Here is a 13,828-nt window from a genome sequence, read left to right as displayed (position 1 = left end):
CTAACCTCACAATCGATACAAAAGCTATGAGTGGCACACGGAAAGATACATGTTCGGCATTACAAGACAAGATAGAAAGATCTGCACATGGATTAGAGAACAAACGAAAATATACAATATCAAGAGAGTAAAAGAATTGAGATGGAAATGGTAACATAGCAAGAAGAACTGATGGCAGATGGACCAAGTCATAGAATGGATCCCACTTGATAAACAACATCCACGAAAGTGACCTAAAACAAGATGGACTGATGATGGCAAAAGAAAGCTCAGTACTGTATTGGTTAAAAACATGCGGAAGTTTTCATCCTGCGGTGGATAGACAATGGCTAAAATGATGTTGATGGTATAATATTATAAATATTCCATTCTTAATATAATTACTAATTTCCATTTGTTTTTAGGTTGTAATTAGGTAAATGTTCCTACAATTTCCTCAGAATTCATTGCTCCAGCGATGGTTTAGTGGTTTATTTCAAAATAATATGTTTGAAGATTCTGTGAAACTTCCATCCACTCCCTTGTAATCCTATATAGTAAAAAAATTTGAGGAATCTATTCTCTGTGCATTCCAAAAAACCATATTTGGACTGCATTCCTTACATAACGTGCTCACTCAAATAATGTTATCCTTTAGATTTTGAATTTCTCTAAATGTTGCATTGCAGTTATGTGCAAAAACAAATAAGAGTGTCAAAAACTTGATGCTAACTTTTTAAAAATGTTGTGATAAAATGTTTATAAATATTTAGTTTTGAAGGAAGGTAGTTGCATAAATATCCTATGTTGTGAGAGAATATATTCCAAATCTTAAAATTAACTTTGTGTTCATATTAAAATTTTTGCATAGTAAGATAGAAGTGGAACACAGTAAGCTAACAAATGAAGATGTGGGAAACCCATAAAAACAAGCTATCCATAGCTGTGGTAATTGGTCATGAAACACTTATTATCAACATCTGATAATTGTTTACAAAGCTTTAGGGGCAAAGTAGACTATAGTGTGATCCCTAAAGGCATTTCATTTATTTTTAAAGTTAAATATGCATTTAGAATCCTAGTCATGCTTCTATCATCACAATCCCAACACCCAGGCCTTTATTTAAAAAATTGCTGATAGCACATGGGAATTCTATACTACATAACTCTGAAGTAATGCACAATTTTCAATAGTGTTTCAATGTAATAAACAAATATGAAGTCTACAGTTTTGCAGTATTTATTTCTTTTAAATGGCATATTCAGATTTTAAAAATGCAAATTACAAGCCGCTATAAATTAATTTGTATGCAAAAATAAATGTTGATGAAAAACCTCACTGTTAAATTTTCAAAAAGCCATGAAATGCAAAATGAATGTTTCTCATAATAACATCTCATCTGAATTGCATATAGAGAAGCCAGATTTGTCATTAGATACATTCAATTCTTATTGAAAGTCGGTCCAAGTTGCTGCATGTATTAATAGTACGGTTAATAGACACTAGGGAATTGGTTCAACTAAGTTCTGTACAAATGCAGAAATGAAAGCTGTGACTGAAGAAAATCTTTCTTGCACAGCCATTCCTTTACACCCTTGAATAAGTGTAAAACGATGTGGACTTGGTAGAAAAACCCTCATTAAGTGATACAAGAATATGTAGTATAAGAAGATTCAAGTAAAATAGCTTACCAGTAGGCAAGCAGCAAGCAAAAGGACCACCAACTGCCTTGACAGAACATACAGTTGAGGGCAGCAGAATGAAGAAAAGTAGAATGTTGTTGCCTAGTTACAAAGAGAACATTTCAGCACTCCCCCCCATCACAAAACCCTTCATATAAATGTAATCCCAGTAACAACTTATATGCTTCAAATTAACGACATTATTTTTATCTTGTAGTTCACTGAAAGAATAGTGCTGACTCTTATCATAATTTTTTTTTTAAAAAGGATATTTTTTCCATGTGTATAGATTTTTTCCATGTGTATGTATATCTCCATAGTCATTAAAGAATCTGTATCATTTTGAAATTATATTTCCTCATGAGAGTGTTTCTAAATATCTGAGAAAAATACTATGAAAAACATACAATATCTGTCTCTCTGTGTAATAATGAAAAGTGCTAAGAGTAGCATACCATATTTGCACATGTGCACTTGCACATACTGTAAATCCCTGCCTAACAATTGTTGCTGGAATGGCTTGCAGTTAGTAGTTTTTTGGGGTGTATAATAATGCCTATTAATACAAAGCAAACAAAGTGATATTTTTGCTCTGTTCTTTGTTCGTTGTATCCTTCTTTGGGGTACTCATAATAAATCATGTTTATCTTCCCAACAGTCCAGGGTTTGATGATTAGGATGCCAGTGACTGGGTTATCCAATAAGTCTCTCAGTTCAAATTCGAAGTGTATTGGACTGTCTTAACTCCAAGCTCATGTTTCTATTCACTAATGTCTTTTGAATGACCTACCCAACTTTTCTCAAGGCATCTATTTCATTTTAGGATTGTCACACTTCCAACTACAATATATGCAAAATGTGTTTTCCTTATTTATAAATGTGAATAATGTATGAAAGATGTCTCTTAATAACTGAGAAAATATGTTAGTTCAGCCTTCCCATCTGACACACTCAGATATATCAAGTCTCCAACAGCCAGATTTCTAGTTAATTTGGCCATCAGTCATGTTGGTTGTGAGAGTTTTAGATCCAGCATATTTCTAAGCACCAGATTACAAAAGCTTGACAACGATTGATGGAGAAGACTTGTAAAAAAGAATATATGCATCTGCTTTATGCAATGTATTCATTCATGTAGATGTCAGAATACACTGAGAGTTTGGACAATATTTGTAACTCAGGGTTGAAATGAGAGGTCCTTGGTGCCCTTTGAGCTTGGTTTATTGTTTTGTTTTTTTGAAGACATTTCATTACCCAAACTATGTAACATCATCAATGTACTGATGTTACATAGTTTGGGTAATGAAAGTTTGCAAAGAAACAACCAAGCTTAGAAAGCACCAAGGACTGCTCACAAACTCTTAAACATGCACCTGGAATGACTGAACAAGGTCTGCCATTTATGAACTACTGCCTAATGAGTATAGCTAGAGTAGACTGCTGATTTCAATTTAAATCATATTTAATACTGAGATTGCATTTCTGTGCTCACATTCAAGAATAAGTTGTATGGAAGACCTGTTAGTACATAAATCATGCTACAAACTAATTTAGACTTGAATTGACTTTTATCACAGTCTTATCACAGTCTTAGCCGACAGCATAACATCTGATATTGGATAAAGCTAAAATTTCATTTCATTCATTACTTAGAATAATTTGTTGTGCTAGTTCTCACTCTTTCTACTATATTTTGGTCATTTCAGAGCCTGGTGGTCCATCTTTCACTATTGGTAAAGCTATCTGGCTACTGTGGGGCCTTGTATTCAACAACTCTGTGCCAGTGCAGAATCCCAAAGGGACTACCAGCAAGATCATGGTATCAGTATGGGCCTTCTTTGCTGTCATCTTTCTGGCCAGTTATACTGCCAATTTGGCTGCCTTTATGATCCAAGAAGAATATGTTGACCAGGTGTCTGGATTGAGTGACAGAAAGGTAATCCACCTGCCCCTCTCCAAGCCTTTGGCATATACTGTATCTTTTTAACAATGATAACATATATATGAATGATGTCTTATAATATTTAACATATTATGGAAATTGTGCAGAAAATGTTTCTTATTACCTATGACAGTGATGGCTAACTTTTTCAGCACTGAGTGCCCAAAGCACCCCCAAAATACAATGCGTGCATGTCCCGTGTCTCCCCTAATCCGAAGACCAGCTGGCTGGCAGGAAGCATGTGCACATGCATGGCGGAGCTGAGCTGGGGCAATGGCTCACGTGCCCACGGAGAGGGCTTTGCGTGCTACCTCTGGCAGTATAGTAACAGAATGAGGAGATGAAAGCAATGCATTTCTTTTCCACAGTATAAGTAGGTTATAAAAGATAAGTGCCATGTAGATTTAAAAATGAATTTCCATAATTTTCTTAACCTCTTTCTCTTGTATGAAATGAGATCAATTTCAACTTCATTTTAGTTTGGTCAAATACCAACATAAAATTAGAATCCATCAAACAACAATATCATAAAGAAAATGCCAATTTTAATGATTTTCTTTGTATGGATGTGTGATATTCTAAGATGCTCTTAATAATATTAAGCTAAAAATATCTAAAACTTGATCTAAGAATAAAATTATGGTGTTTAAAACTAAGATTATATGCCTAACTAAAACTAAATGGCAGAGTTTCAAAACATCATACTCCATTGATATTACTAAATATCTAAATCGAGTGCTAGATTTAGTTCAGAAGGATTCTTTTAGTCCAACACTGGATGTTTCTATTTCAGTCAATGAATGCTGCAATCTGAGAATGTCAATACATACCTAATTTTAATACAGTAGCATTATAGCAGAATTTGGAAACATCCAAGGAAATGGGGTACTGTGATGACCCAGAGTGTAACACAAAAGTAACAAAATCCAAAATGTAAATAAATGTCCTTTAATGCCTCCAACTTGGTCTCACTATTCAATAATACCCAGTTGGAGATAAAACGTAGTCAAAAATAGTCTTCAAAAGAAAACAATACAGTCCGAACTTAATGAACAGATAGAGGTAAAATAAAAAACAAACAAACTACAATGATGAAATTTCCACAGTGGAACAGGAGAAGTATTTACCAAATTCAAGGAAATAACAAGGCACAGTCTGTTGGAAGGACGCCAACCAAGATAACTTCAGATCAAAATAAAACATGCTTTGTTTCCAGCATTTGCCAGTACGCAGGTCCAAACTCTTATTCAGTTCTCACATCTGCAGCCCATGAAGAGGATCAAGGCCCTCTCCTCTTGAGGAGACCACCTCTCTCCCTTATCCTCTCCACCCAGAGTGCCCTAGGATGGATAGGGGATGGACCTGAGTCCTCCTCTGACTGCTCAGCCAGCCTCTGCCCTTCCCCAGCCTCCTCCACAACCTCCGGAGCCACACTTAAACTCCCTGTTGGCTGTTCCTCTTCTCTCTCAGAGTCAGTCTCCACCAGGGGCATGACAGGTACAACTGGAATCTGATCAATTCTACATGGCATGTAGAAAAGGGTAAAGAGAAAATACGATTTGCTTTTTCATACCTAACATGAAGTACAAAGAGCAACCTCGTACATTTCCCATAGGGTACGTGTTTATATGTTTCAGCCACAGAGCTGATTCACAAGCTAAACGATACATGATGTGCTGGAATGTGCACCTGGAAAAGCAGTGGGGAGACCTTTGACAACACAGAACTTTCCCAGAGAGGAGCCCAGATTAAGAGACTGCACAGTCCTGAGCAGGGTGGGATAGGGTGAGGTAGGGAAGAAGAGCTTCCATATAACCACACACCCTAGAATCTCTCAATATATACTATATACAGTAGGTTAAAAAGTTATAGCTTTAGTTGGCAAGATTCTGTCCATTAGGTGTAAGCAAATATAGGACTGAACTGAATTGGATTTTGTGACTGTCATCTTTGGGCTTAGACCTAATAAACATATTGTTGGATTTATTACTTGGAACCTTGACATTATGTCATTTATGTCCAGATGTTGATTCCCAGAATTATTTCTAGGAATTTAAATATGTGGAAAAATGTTTTGAATGGCGACCACTCAAACTGCTGCTTTGTTAATTATACTCATTGCACAGAAAACAGGGTGGGGTTTTTTTCTGTAAAAACAACATACAATGCATACAAATATTAATGTTATGTCTGGACGTAGTTTGGTGAGACTTAACTCAGACAACCATGTATAATTCTTTGATTATGTGTTGTTTAATGCATTTTTAATATTTTATGTGCTCATGGTGTTGGGCAGCCTTACAGTTTTGATAAATTTATTGTGACACAGTAGATTTCATTACTGGAGGGTTTTTTGGGATATTTTAAATAATTTCTGTGATAGAATTAAAACTGAATTATGGTTGACTAGAATTTGAGTCTAGGAAATTGTTAGTGTGAACTACTAGCCAACTTTTTAATCTTTAGGCAATACCATTCTTGTGAAGCGATAGCATAGTTTAATTAAAATTGGTTGCAAGCTCCTATTCTGATTAGAAATTCAGCACCATCATAGGATTTGGCTGCAGTGTGAATTCTTAAACATTCTGGTAAATGCAGAGGATGTATATATAGTGATTTCCTTGGCAAACTATTGAAGCTATTTTGTGATTTTTTCCTTCAGTAAACATGTATGAACATGTGGAAGGTTCATCTGCCAATCTGATTTTTGATAATAAGGCCAACTTCCTTTAATCTTGCTATTTTGAATTTTCATTTAATTTTAAAAATAACTGATTAATTATTTCTCTTCTTATCCTCAATCCAATTGTCATGTGATTGTGATCTTTGGATCACACAATATACCTCACTATTAATTTTGGACATTACAACAGCCAGTTTAAAATTCTAAGTGTTATAACTTTGGGAGTTCTTTAAAAAAAAAAAAAGGATTCTGTCCCAGTGATGGAATCACCACAGGGCCTTTCTAAAGTAATAAAGAGACATATTCCAGTTTGGAATCAGTTTGGAAGAGGAAATGTCTTGAGGTCAGACCTTTAGGTCTCTATCTGCCATTTCCAAAGAGAAGGCACACAGTCTGGTGAGATTCCTGTAATATAGGTGATCAATAATAAAAATCTACTTGGACCTGTTCATGAGTGGTTCTGGTGGCTTGAACCTGACAAGATCCAGATCCACATAAACAGTGTTGTCATACATAAAATGTATGGGGAAATGGGTGGAGAGATATGGAACAGATTAAAGAAAAAAAAAACCTGAGGTATGGGTTCAGTTGAAATAACTAAAGTGAATCAAGGAAAATCATAATTGCAACAGAAGATTACTTATCCTGCTTATAGATAAGCAAACCATAAAAGTGGCTTTGTGAACAATAATAATAATAATATATCAGTATCTCATTATCATTTGTATACCCAGAATTCCATAAAGATGTTCTCCTGGGGAAGTGTGTGTGTGTGTGTGTGTGTGTGTGTGTGTGTGTGTGTGTGTAAAGCATTAATTGCTACTTCTCTTACCCTCAGGTGACTTTTACCTGATCCTGCATGACCTTTCATAAATACCTTTCATGAATTGAGCTGGCACATGCTCTACTATATATTATATTGTAATATATACTGTACTGTAGTTTTCCAAAAATAATTCTTTTTTTTGATTTTCATTAATTGGTTCAATTCAGCAGTATGAGGATTACCAATACTTTACTCAGTCCTAATTTTTCTGGGCTCTCTAAAGCATATTGAATTTCCTACTATTAGATGCTCAAAATACTTAGTTGAAATCTCTAGTCTCAAGAGCAGATATGAGGTTCTTATACTATATAAAGAATAGATTTTTGTGAATGTAAAACATTTCTTTAGATTCTTTTATTCTTAGGACCCATGGGTTGGTAAATGCAGTTGGGCAACAATTATCTTCAGTGTTACAAACATAAAATTTGCTAAGAAGAGTTATGTGTGTACAGTCAAGCTTGTAGTCTAAGACATTTGAATTTGGGCATCATATACTTTTCTGCCTTTTATTTTCATTGGACTACAGAGTTGGATCTAAGATTTGGTAAAGGAGACTAATTGCAAGCTGCAGATAGAATGACTAATATAGCTATTACTCTCCAAGCTAATGTTCCTGCTAATTTGCTAAAGTATTATTGCTTTTTTCCTCCCAAGAATTTGATTCTACAGTTCTCTCTAGAATAAGTGCATGTATTGGTTCAAGGTAAGATGATGAGACAAGATATAAGATAATAAGATGAGCTAACATTTATTGTCATTATAGCACAATAGCACATATTAAAATGAAATTCCAATGCCCCACTTTTGAAAGAAGGAACAATACCAATGTCACCATTATTGTAGAGAGAGCTTTACTTTACTTTGGCCTATTTCTAATGTAGCCCTTAAATACTGGGGATGAGGGATTTACTCTGTACCACTTTATATAGTAATGAAATGTACCAGGATATTCTATAGTAAATCATTCTGATCTCTTCCATTGCCCTCAGCATTGCACATCCAAGTTTTACTGATCTTACACTGATTTATAGACTCATCATAACATTTGCTTTTAGTGTAGTTGTGTTCCTTTAAAAAGATGCTACAATGTATACTATAAACTTTTCTTTCACTGGCAAAACACATACACACACACACACACAGAGAGAGAGAGAGAGAGAGAGAGAGAAAGGGTGGGGAGGGAGAGGCAGTTTGATTTTTACTTGTATTAGGGATTTAAAGGGAATATGGTTCAATTCAAATTTGTGATTTGAGGGCAGATTGATTCACACTGCTTTGAGATGCAAAATGTGATTCATAAAAATAATTTGTCCATAGCCTATAATCAGGAAACATCAGAGTGCCTGCAGCTGTTACATTTTTTGACAGAATGTAGCAGAGAGAGCTGAGATGGTAGTCTCTTTAGAGAACAGTAGGTCTGTCTAATTCCAGCTGGATTTCTTCAAGGGTTTTGCCATAATACTGTAACTATTCCCTTTTTTGTTTTAATGGGGTGGCTCAATCAAAGCTATGTTGAACTGAAGCTTCCTTTGAAGATTTGTACAACCTAATATTTTTATCAAATTATTACCAGTGCAAAAACACAGTTATCTACAGATGCATATTTTTCAGTAGAAAAGATGTATTTATTCTGACAGCAGAAGGGATTGATGTAACCACAAAACAATATATTTTTGAATGAAAATCCATATAGTTGAATCTATTTTAGAAAGTTCTAATTTTAGCAATACAGATACAGACCACATTTTCTGCAGCAGAAATGGTTGGTTCATATATATGTTGTTATGTATATCTACCATTTCAATACACCAGAAGCTTTTTGTGCATTTGTTGCCTTGGCCCGTCATTCTTTTATTTTACATAATATTGTCTAGTTTCACTGGAAAGCAAATTTCAGTTCTTGCATTATTTGACTGACACTACATTGGCAAAATGTACTACTAAGCCATGCAAAATATTTCTGCAGTACTGAATAAGTTTTCCATTTACTTAATAATCTGGCATAATTCTACCTTTTAATATTAATTTTTGTAGCTCCTGTCTCAAAGCTCAATTTGGTGGGGTTTTTTCAATGCCATCTTCTATATAACTATAAGATAATATTTGTAGCTCAGGATTGAACTGAGTAGCCCTTGATTCTCTTCTGAGCATGATGGTTTTCTTGCAGACATTTTATTACCAAAGTATATAACAGCACCAGTGCTAGAATGGAGTAGGGTTTGCTCCTATTTTTATATACTAGCGGCAACACTGACAGGGCAAGCCACTAATATAAAAAAATAAGAGCAAGCCACACTCCCTTCTAGTACCAATGAACAAGAAAATTGTAAGAGAACACCTATTCATTCTAGACAAGTTCAAATCACCAGGACCAGATGAATTACATCCCAAGATTCTGAAGCAGCTGGCAGATGTGATCTCAAAACTATTGAACCATATATTTCAAAGATTCTGGAGCACCAGGGAATTACCAGAGCACGGAAAAGAGCAGATGTGATTCCACCTTCAAAAAAAGGAACACAAAAATGAATCCAGGAAATTACAGACATATCAACCTGACATCAATACCTGGAAAGATTCTGGAAAAGATAATCCAGCAATGAATCTGCAAACACCTAGAGGCAAATAAAGTCATAACTAGAAGCCAACATGAGTTTGTCAAAAATAGGTCATGCCAGATAAATCTTATTGCATTCTCTGACAAAGTGACCAAATTAGTGGACCAGAGAAATACTGTGGATGTAATTTACTTGGACTTCAGTAAGGCATTTGAAAGTAGATCACAATCCAGTACTTGGTTAGACAACATCACCATCAGATGGATTCATAACTGGCTGACCAACCACACTCAACATGCAATCCTTAATGGAACAGCATCTACATGGAGAGGAATAGTAGTGGTAACCCAAAGGCTCAGTCCTCTTCAATATCATCATAAATGATTTAGGTAAGGGAATAGATAAGGAACTCATCATATTTACCAACCGGCAGGAATAGCTAACACTCCAAAATACAGAAGGATCCTGAAAACTGAGTCATATCTAACAAAATGAAATTCAATGTAAGGTTCTACACTTAGGCAAGAAAAATAAAATATAAAGGTATAGAAGAGGTGATGCTGAGCTCAATAGTAATAATTATGAGAGGGATCTTGGTGCCCTAGTTCAGGGATCACCAACCTTTTGGATCTCAGGGACCACCAAACTCATAATTTTAGATCCCAGGGACCACTAACTGGTTCTGTGGGTGTGGCCTAATTTATGGGTGTGGCTTGGTGGTCATGTGACTGGCTGGGCATGGCTTGTATGTAAATATTATAAGAATTTATATAAATAATGATTTTTTTTTATAAAAGAGCAACTTTTACCCAAAATCAGGCAAAGCAGGCAGGCAGATTGAGTTGCTCACAGAATCACAGATTCATTCAGAAATCTATCTATCTGCCATTGGCTAGCTCAGTCTGTCACATAAAATTTGCTTGCAAGCAAACTCATAAAATTAACTTACAACACACCATGTATGTAAATATTGAATTTTTTATAAAAAAGAGCAACTTTTTCCCAAAATCAGGCAAAGCAGGCAGAATCATTCAGTGATCTATCTATCTGCCATTGGCTAGCTCAGTCTCTCAAATATGCTTGCGGTAAGTCTGCACTGAATTTGCTTGCAAGCAAACCTTCAGTCCTAAGGGAGGTTCGGCTGTACTTAAAAGCAGAGCTGAAGATCTAAAGACTAGCTAGAAAGTAAGAAATCTATCCATTTCCTGCTTCCTAGCTAATCTAAATCTCCTAACACAGCAGAACAGATGATGATCGGAAAAAGGAAAAGTAGCAATTTAGAAGGCAAATTTGCCGGGTAAGGAGTGAGTGAGCGGGGAGGGTTCCTGCAGGCCATGTGGGCGGTGCAGCCTTGTGTTTCTGCACAGCCTGGATTAATTGCTTTGAGGGATGCTCTAGGGGTGAGATTTCTCTGTGGCCCACCAAAATTTTCTTATGGCCCAGCAGTGGGCCGTGGCCCACCGGTTGGCGACTGCTGCCCTAGTTGACAATCACTTAAATATGAACCAGCAGTGTGCTGTAGCTGCCAAAAAAGCCAACCCAGTCCTAGGCTGCATTAACAGAGGGACAGAATCAAGATCACATGAAGGGTTAATATCACTTTAAAATGTTCTGATAAGATCACACTTGGAATATTGCATCCAGTTTTCTAAAGGATGTATTTATCAGGAGCAGAAAGAACATTGGGATAAGAATAAAAATGTATCTAGTACTGTATTTCTTAATTCCCATCTCAGCAGGCTAAGTCTGCAGCTTTTTTGGATTTGAAAATAACCATACCAATATGAGTACTTAATGCTTTATTCTAAGGCAATATAAACAAGTAACATAATCACACAATATGACACAATAATCAGAGAATAAATAGGAATACTTAAGGATACTATGTAACCTAAAGCAGAAATCACCTAATTCAGAACTTGTGATTTGTACCTTGGCAGATATTTACTCATTTTTAAAAGACTTAGCCAAGCATGGGGAATTTACAAGTAACATTGGACTTGAGTCCATATTTGCAATATTGAAAATAAAATTGAGTTCTCACTGTGGTCAAAGGATCAGCAGAACATAGCAGAACATAGCAAAGGATTTGCTATGTGCAAAGGATCAGCATAGACTTGTTGCATTAACCCAAGGACAGTGACCAGTTTGAAGACTAAGAAAATTATTAAAGCCTAAAGGAATGTTAACTTTGCCATCCAAGAGAACTCTTATAGGCAGAGAGTTAATGAAAGATTAAATTGATTGGTTGAATATGTTATATAGAATATGGCAATGCCAACACACAGCTATCACCAGCATTCTCTCCATATAGGAATGAAGGAAGTTTCATTATCTGTAACAGCCCCCAAATCATTGAATGGCAAAGCCACCCAATTTCATTTGCTGATTTGAAACACGTCTGGACTATTATTAGTGAGTCAAGATGATTCAGTTGAGGAGTTCTTGAATCAAAGCACTGTTTTATCCTACCCTAATAATTTGCCATAAATATTTTACTGTTTGAAAATTATTTTATGTCTCAGTTTTAAACCAAATATACTGCAGGTAGACTATCTTTTATATTTTTGCAAGTGCAGCTGATTTATTTTAATCATTTTGATGACTAAAGTGCAGTACTGCTTTTTTAATTTAGAGACTTGTCTCTTTGCAGAACATTAAAACTCAATGAATTTTGCATGTAATAGATACATTTCTGCTGCAGTTTATTATTATGCGGAGGAAATCAATTGCATCAATTTATACCATTTGCATTATATCATTACTCAAATGATATAAATTGATGAAAACTTACATATGATGCTACCACATAAATGATGTCAATCCTCTAAATACATGATTCTGATTCAGTTGTTGTAGGTAAGTAGCAGACAACCCCTCTTCATTTAGTTCCGCTAAAATGATACTTTATTCTATAAACCTCAGCAGCAAAGGCCTCAAAAAGAGTTGCCATTTCATATATGGACCTAGATACGAATGGATAACTTCTAATATTAATGTTACTTAAATTCAGGCAATCTAATCTACTCTCAAATAAATTACTGAAAGACTCTTCCTTCCTTCCTTCCTTCCTTCCTTCCTTCCTTCCTTCCTTCCTTCCTTCCTTCCTTCCTTCCTTCCTTCCTTCCTTCCTTCCTTCCTTCCTTTTCTCTTATAGTTCCAAAATCCAAATGCTTTCTCACCACCTTTCCGCTTTGGAACAGTTCCCAATGGCAGTACGGAGAGGAATATTCGCAACAATTACGAACTGATGCATGCCTATATGGTGAAGTTCAACCAAAGATCGGTGCAAGATGCTTTATCATCATTGAAGACAGGGTGAGACTGCTGCCTTCCAAATTTAGCATAAATAATTATGTTGATTGTATAAATCTACCTCTTCAGATATCTTACTTCTTCAAAATATTCCTTTTACCAAAATATTGCATGTATTCCATTCCACACCACTGTCTAGAGGAGATATGAGGAAATTTTGAAGCATAACTATTTATATCCACTTAAGTCAAATGCAGTAAGAGGATCGGTAGTATGAAGCAGTGAGTGCACCGTGGAATGAAGACACAATAAAGAAATACAGAGAAATTGAGCAGGCATATTTACTGGTGTTGATCCTGGGCAAACTGTCCATTGCATATATTCAAAGAACAACATGCTTTATAAATTCAAATAGATAAATATTTTGGCCACAACACCACATTGTTATTAGGATGTGAAATCAAGTCCACATACATGAACAGAAAAATGTATCTTCCTCATGTACATATATGCACATGGGAAAAATCCCAGCAGGAGGAGGAGGAGGCAGCTACAGAGAGAAATAGACCTTCCAACAATCTGTCAAAGAAATCACTGGCAGACTATGAGAAGCACCATTCCCCATTCTGCTAGCACTCCAGAGCAATCCACTAAGCAACTCTTTAACAAGCTGCCAGGAAGAGGGGGCTGGGATGAAATAAAGACCAAAAGCAGGACCAGGTTTTATGGCCCAGTTAAGAGTTCTATGCTGTTTATAGCCTAGAGCAGGGGTCGCTAACCTTTTGGACCTCAGGGACCACCAAACTCATAATTTTAGATCCTAGGGACCACTAACTGGTTCTGTGGGTGTGGCCTAATTTGTGGGTGTGGCTTGGTCATGTGACTGGCTGGGCATGGCTTGT

General features: G+C 35.9%; 1 protein-coding gene across 1 annotated transcript in view; it reads left to right on the top strand.

Annotated features, from left to right (window-relative positions):
- LOC113434312 (glutamate receptor ionotropic, NMDA 2B) overlaps window positions 1-13,828 on the top strand; it is a 103,270-nt gene that overhangs the window by 75,235 nt on the left and 14,207 nt on the right. Inside the window, exons 8-9 of the mRNA XM_087935521.1 lie at window positions 3,369-3,598; window positions 12,829-12,989. Of these exons, the coding sequence (XP_087791647.1) occupies window positions 3,369-3,598; window positions 12,829-12,989 (391 nt within the window). The remainder of the gene's footprint in view (window positions 1-3,368; window positions 3,599-12,828; window positions 12,990-13,828) is intronic.

The sequence above is a fragment of the Pseudonaja textilis genome, chromosome 5 (assembly GCF_049901715.1).
Source record: "Pseudonaja textilis isolate UNSWEBS1 chromosome 5, rPseTex1.2, whole genome shotgun sequence".
NCBI lineage: Eukaryota > Metazoa > Chordata > Lepidosauria > Squamata > Elapidae > Pseudonaja > Pseudonaja textilis.
The sequence above is the reverse complement of the archived record's forward strand: the minus strand, read 5'-3'. Positions and strand labels throughout refer to the sequence as shown.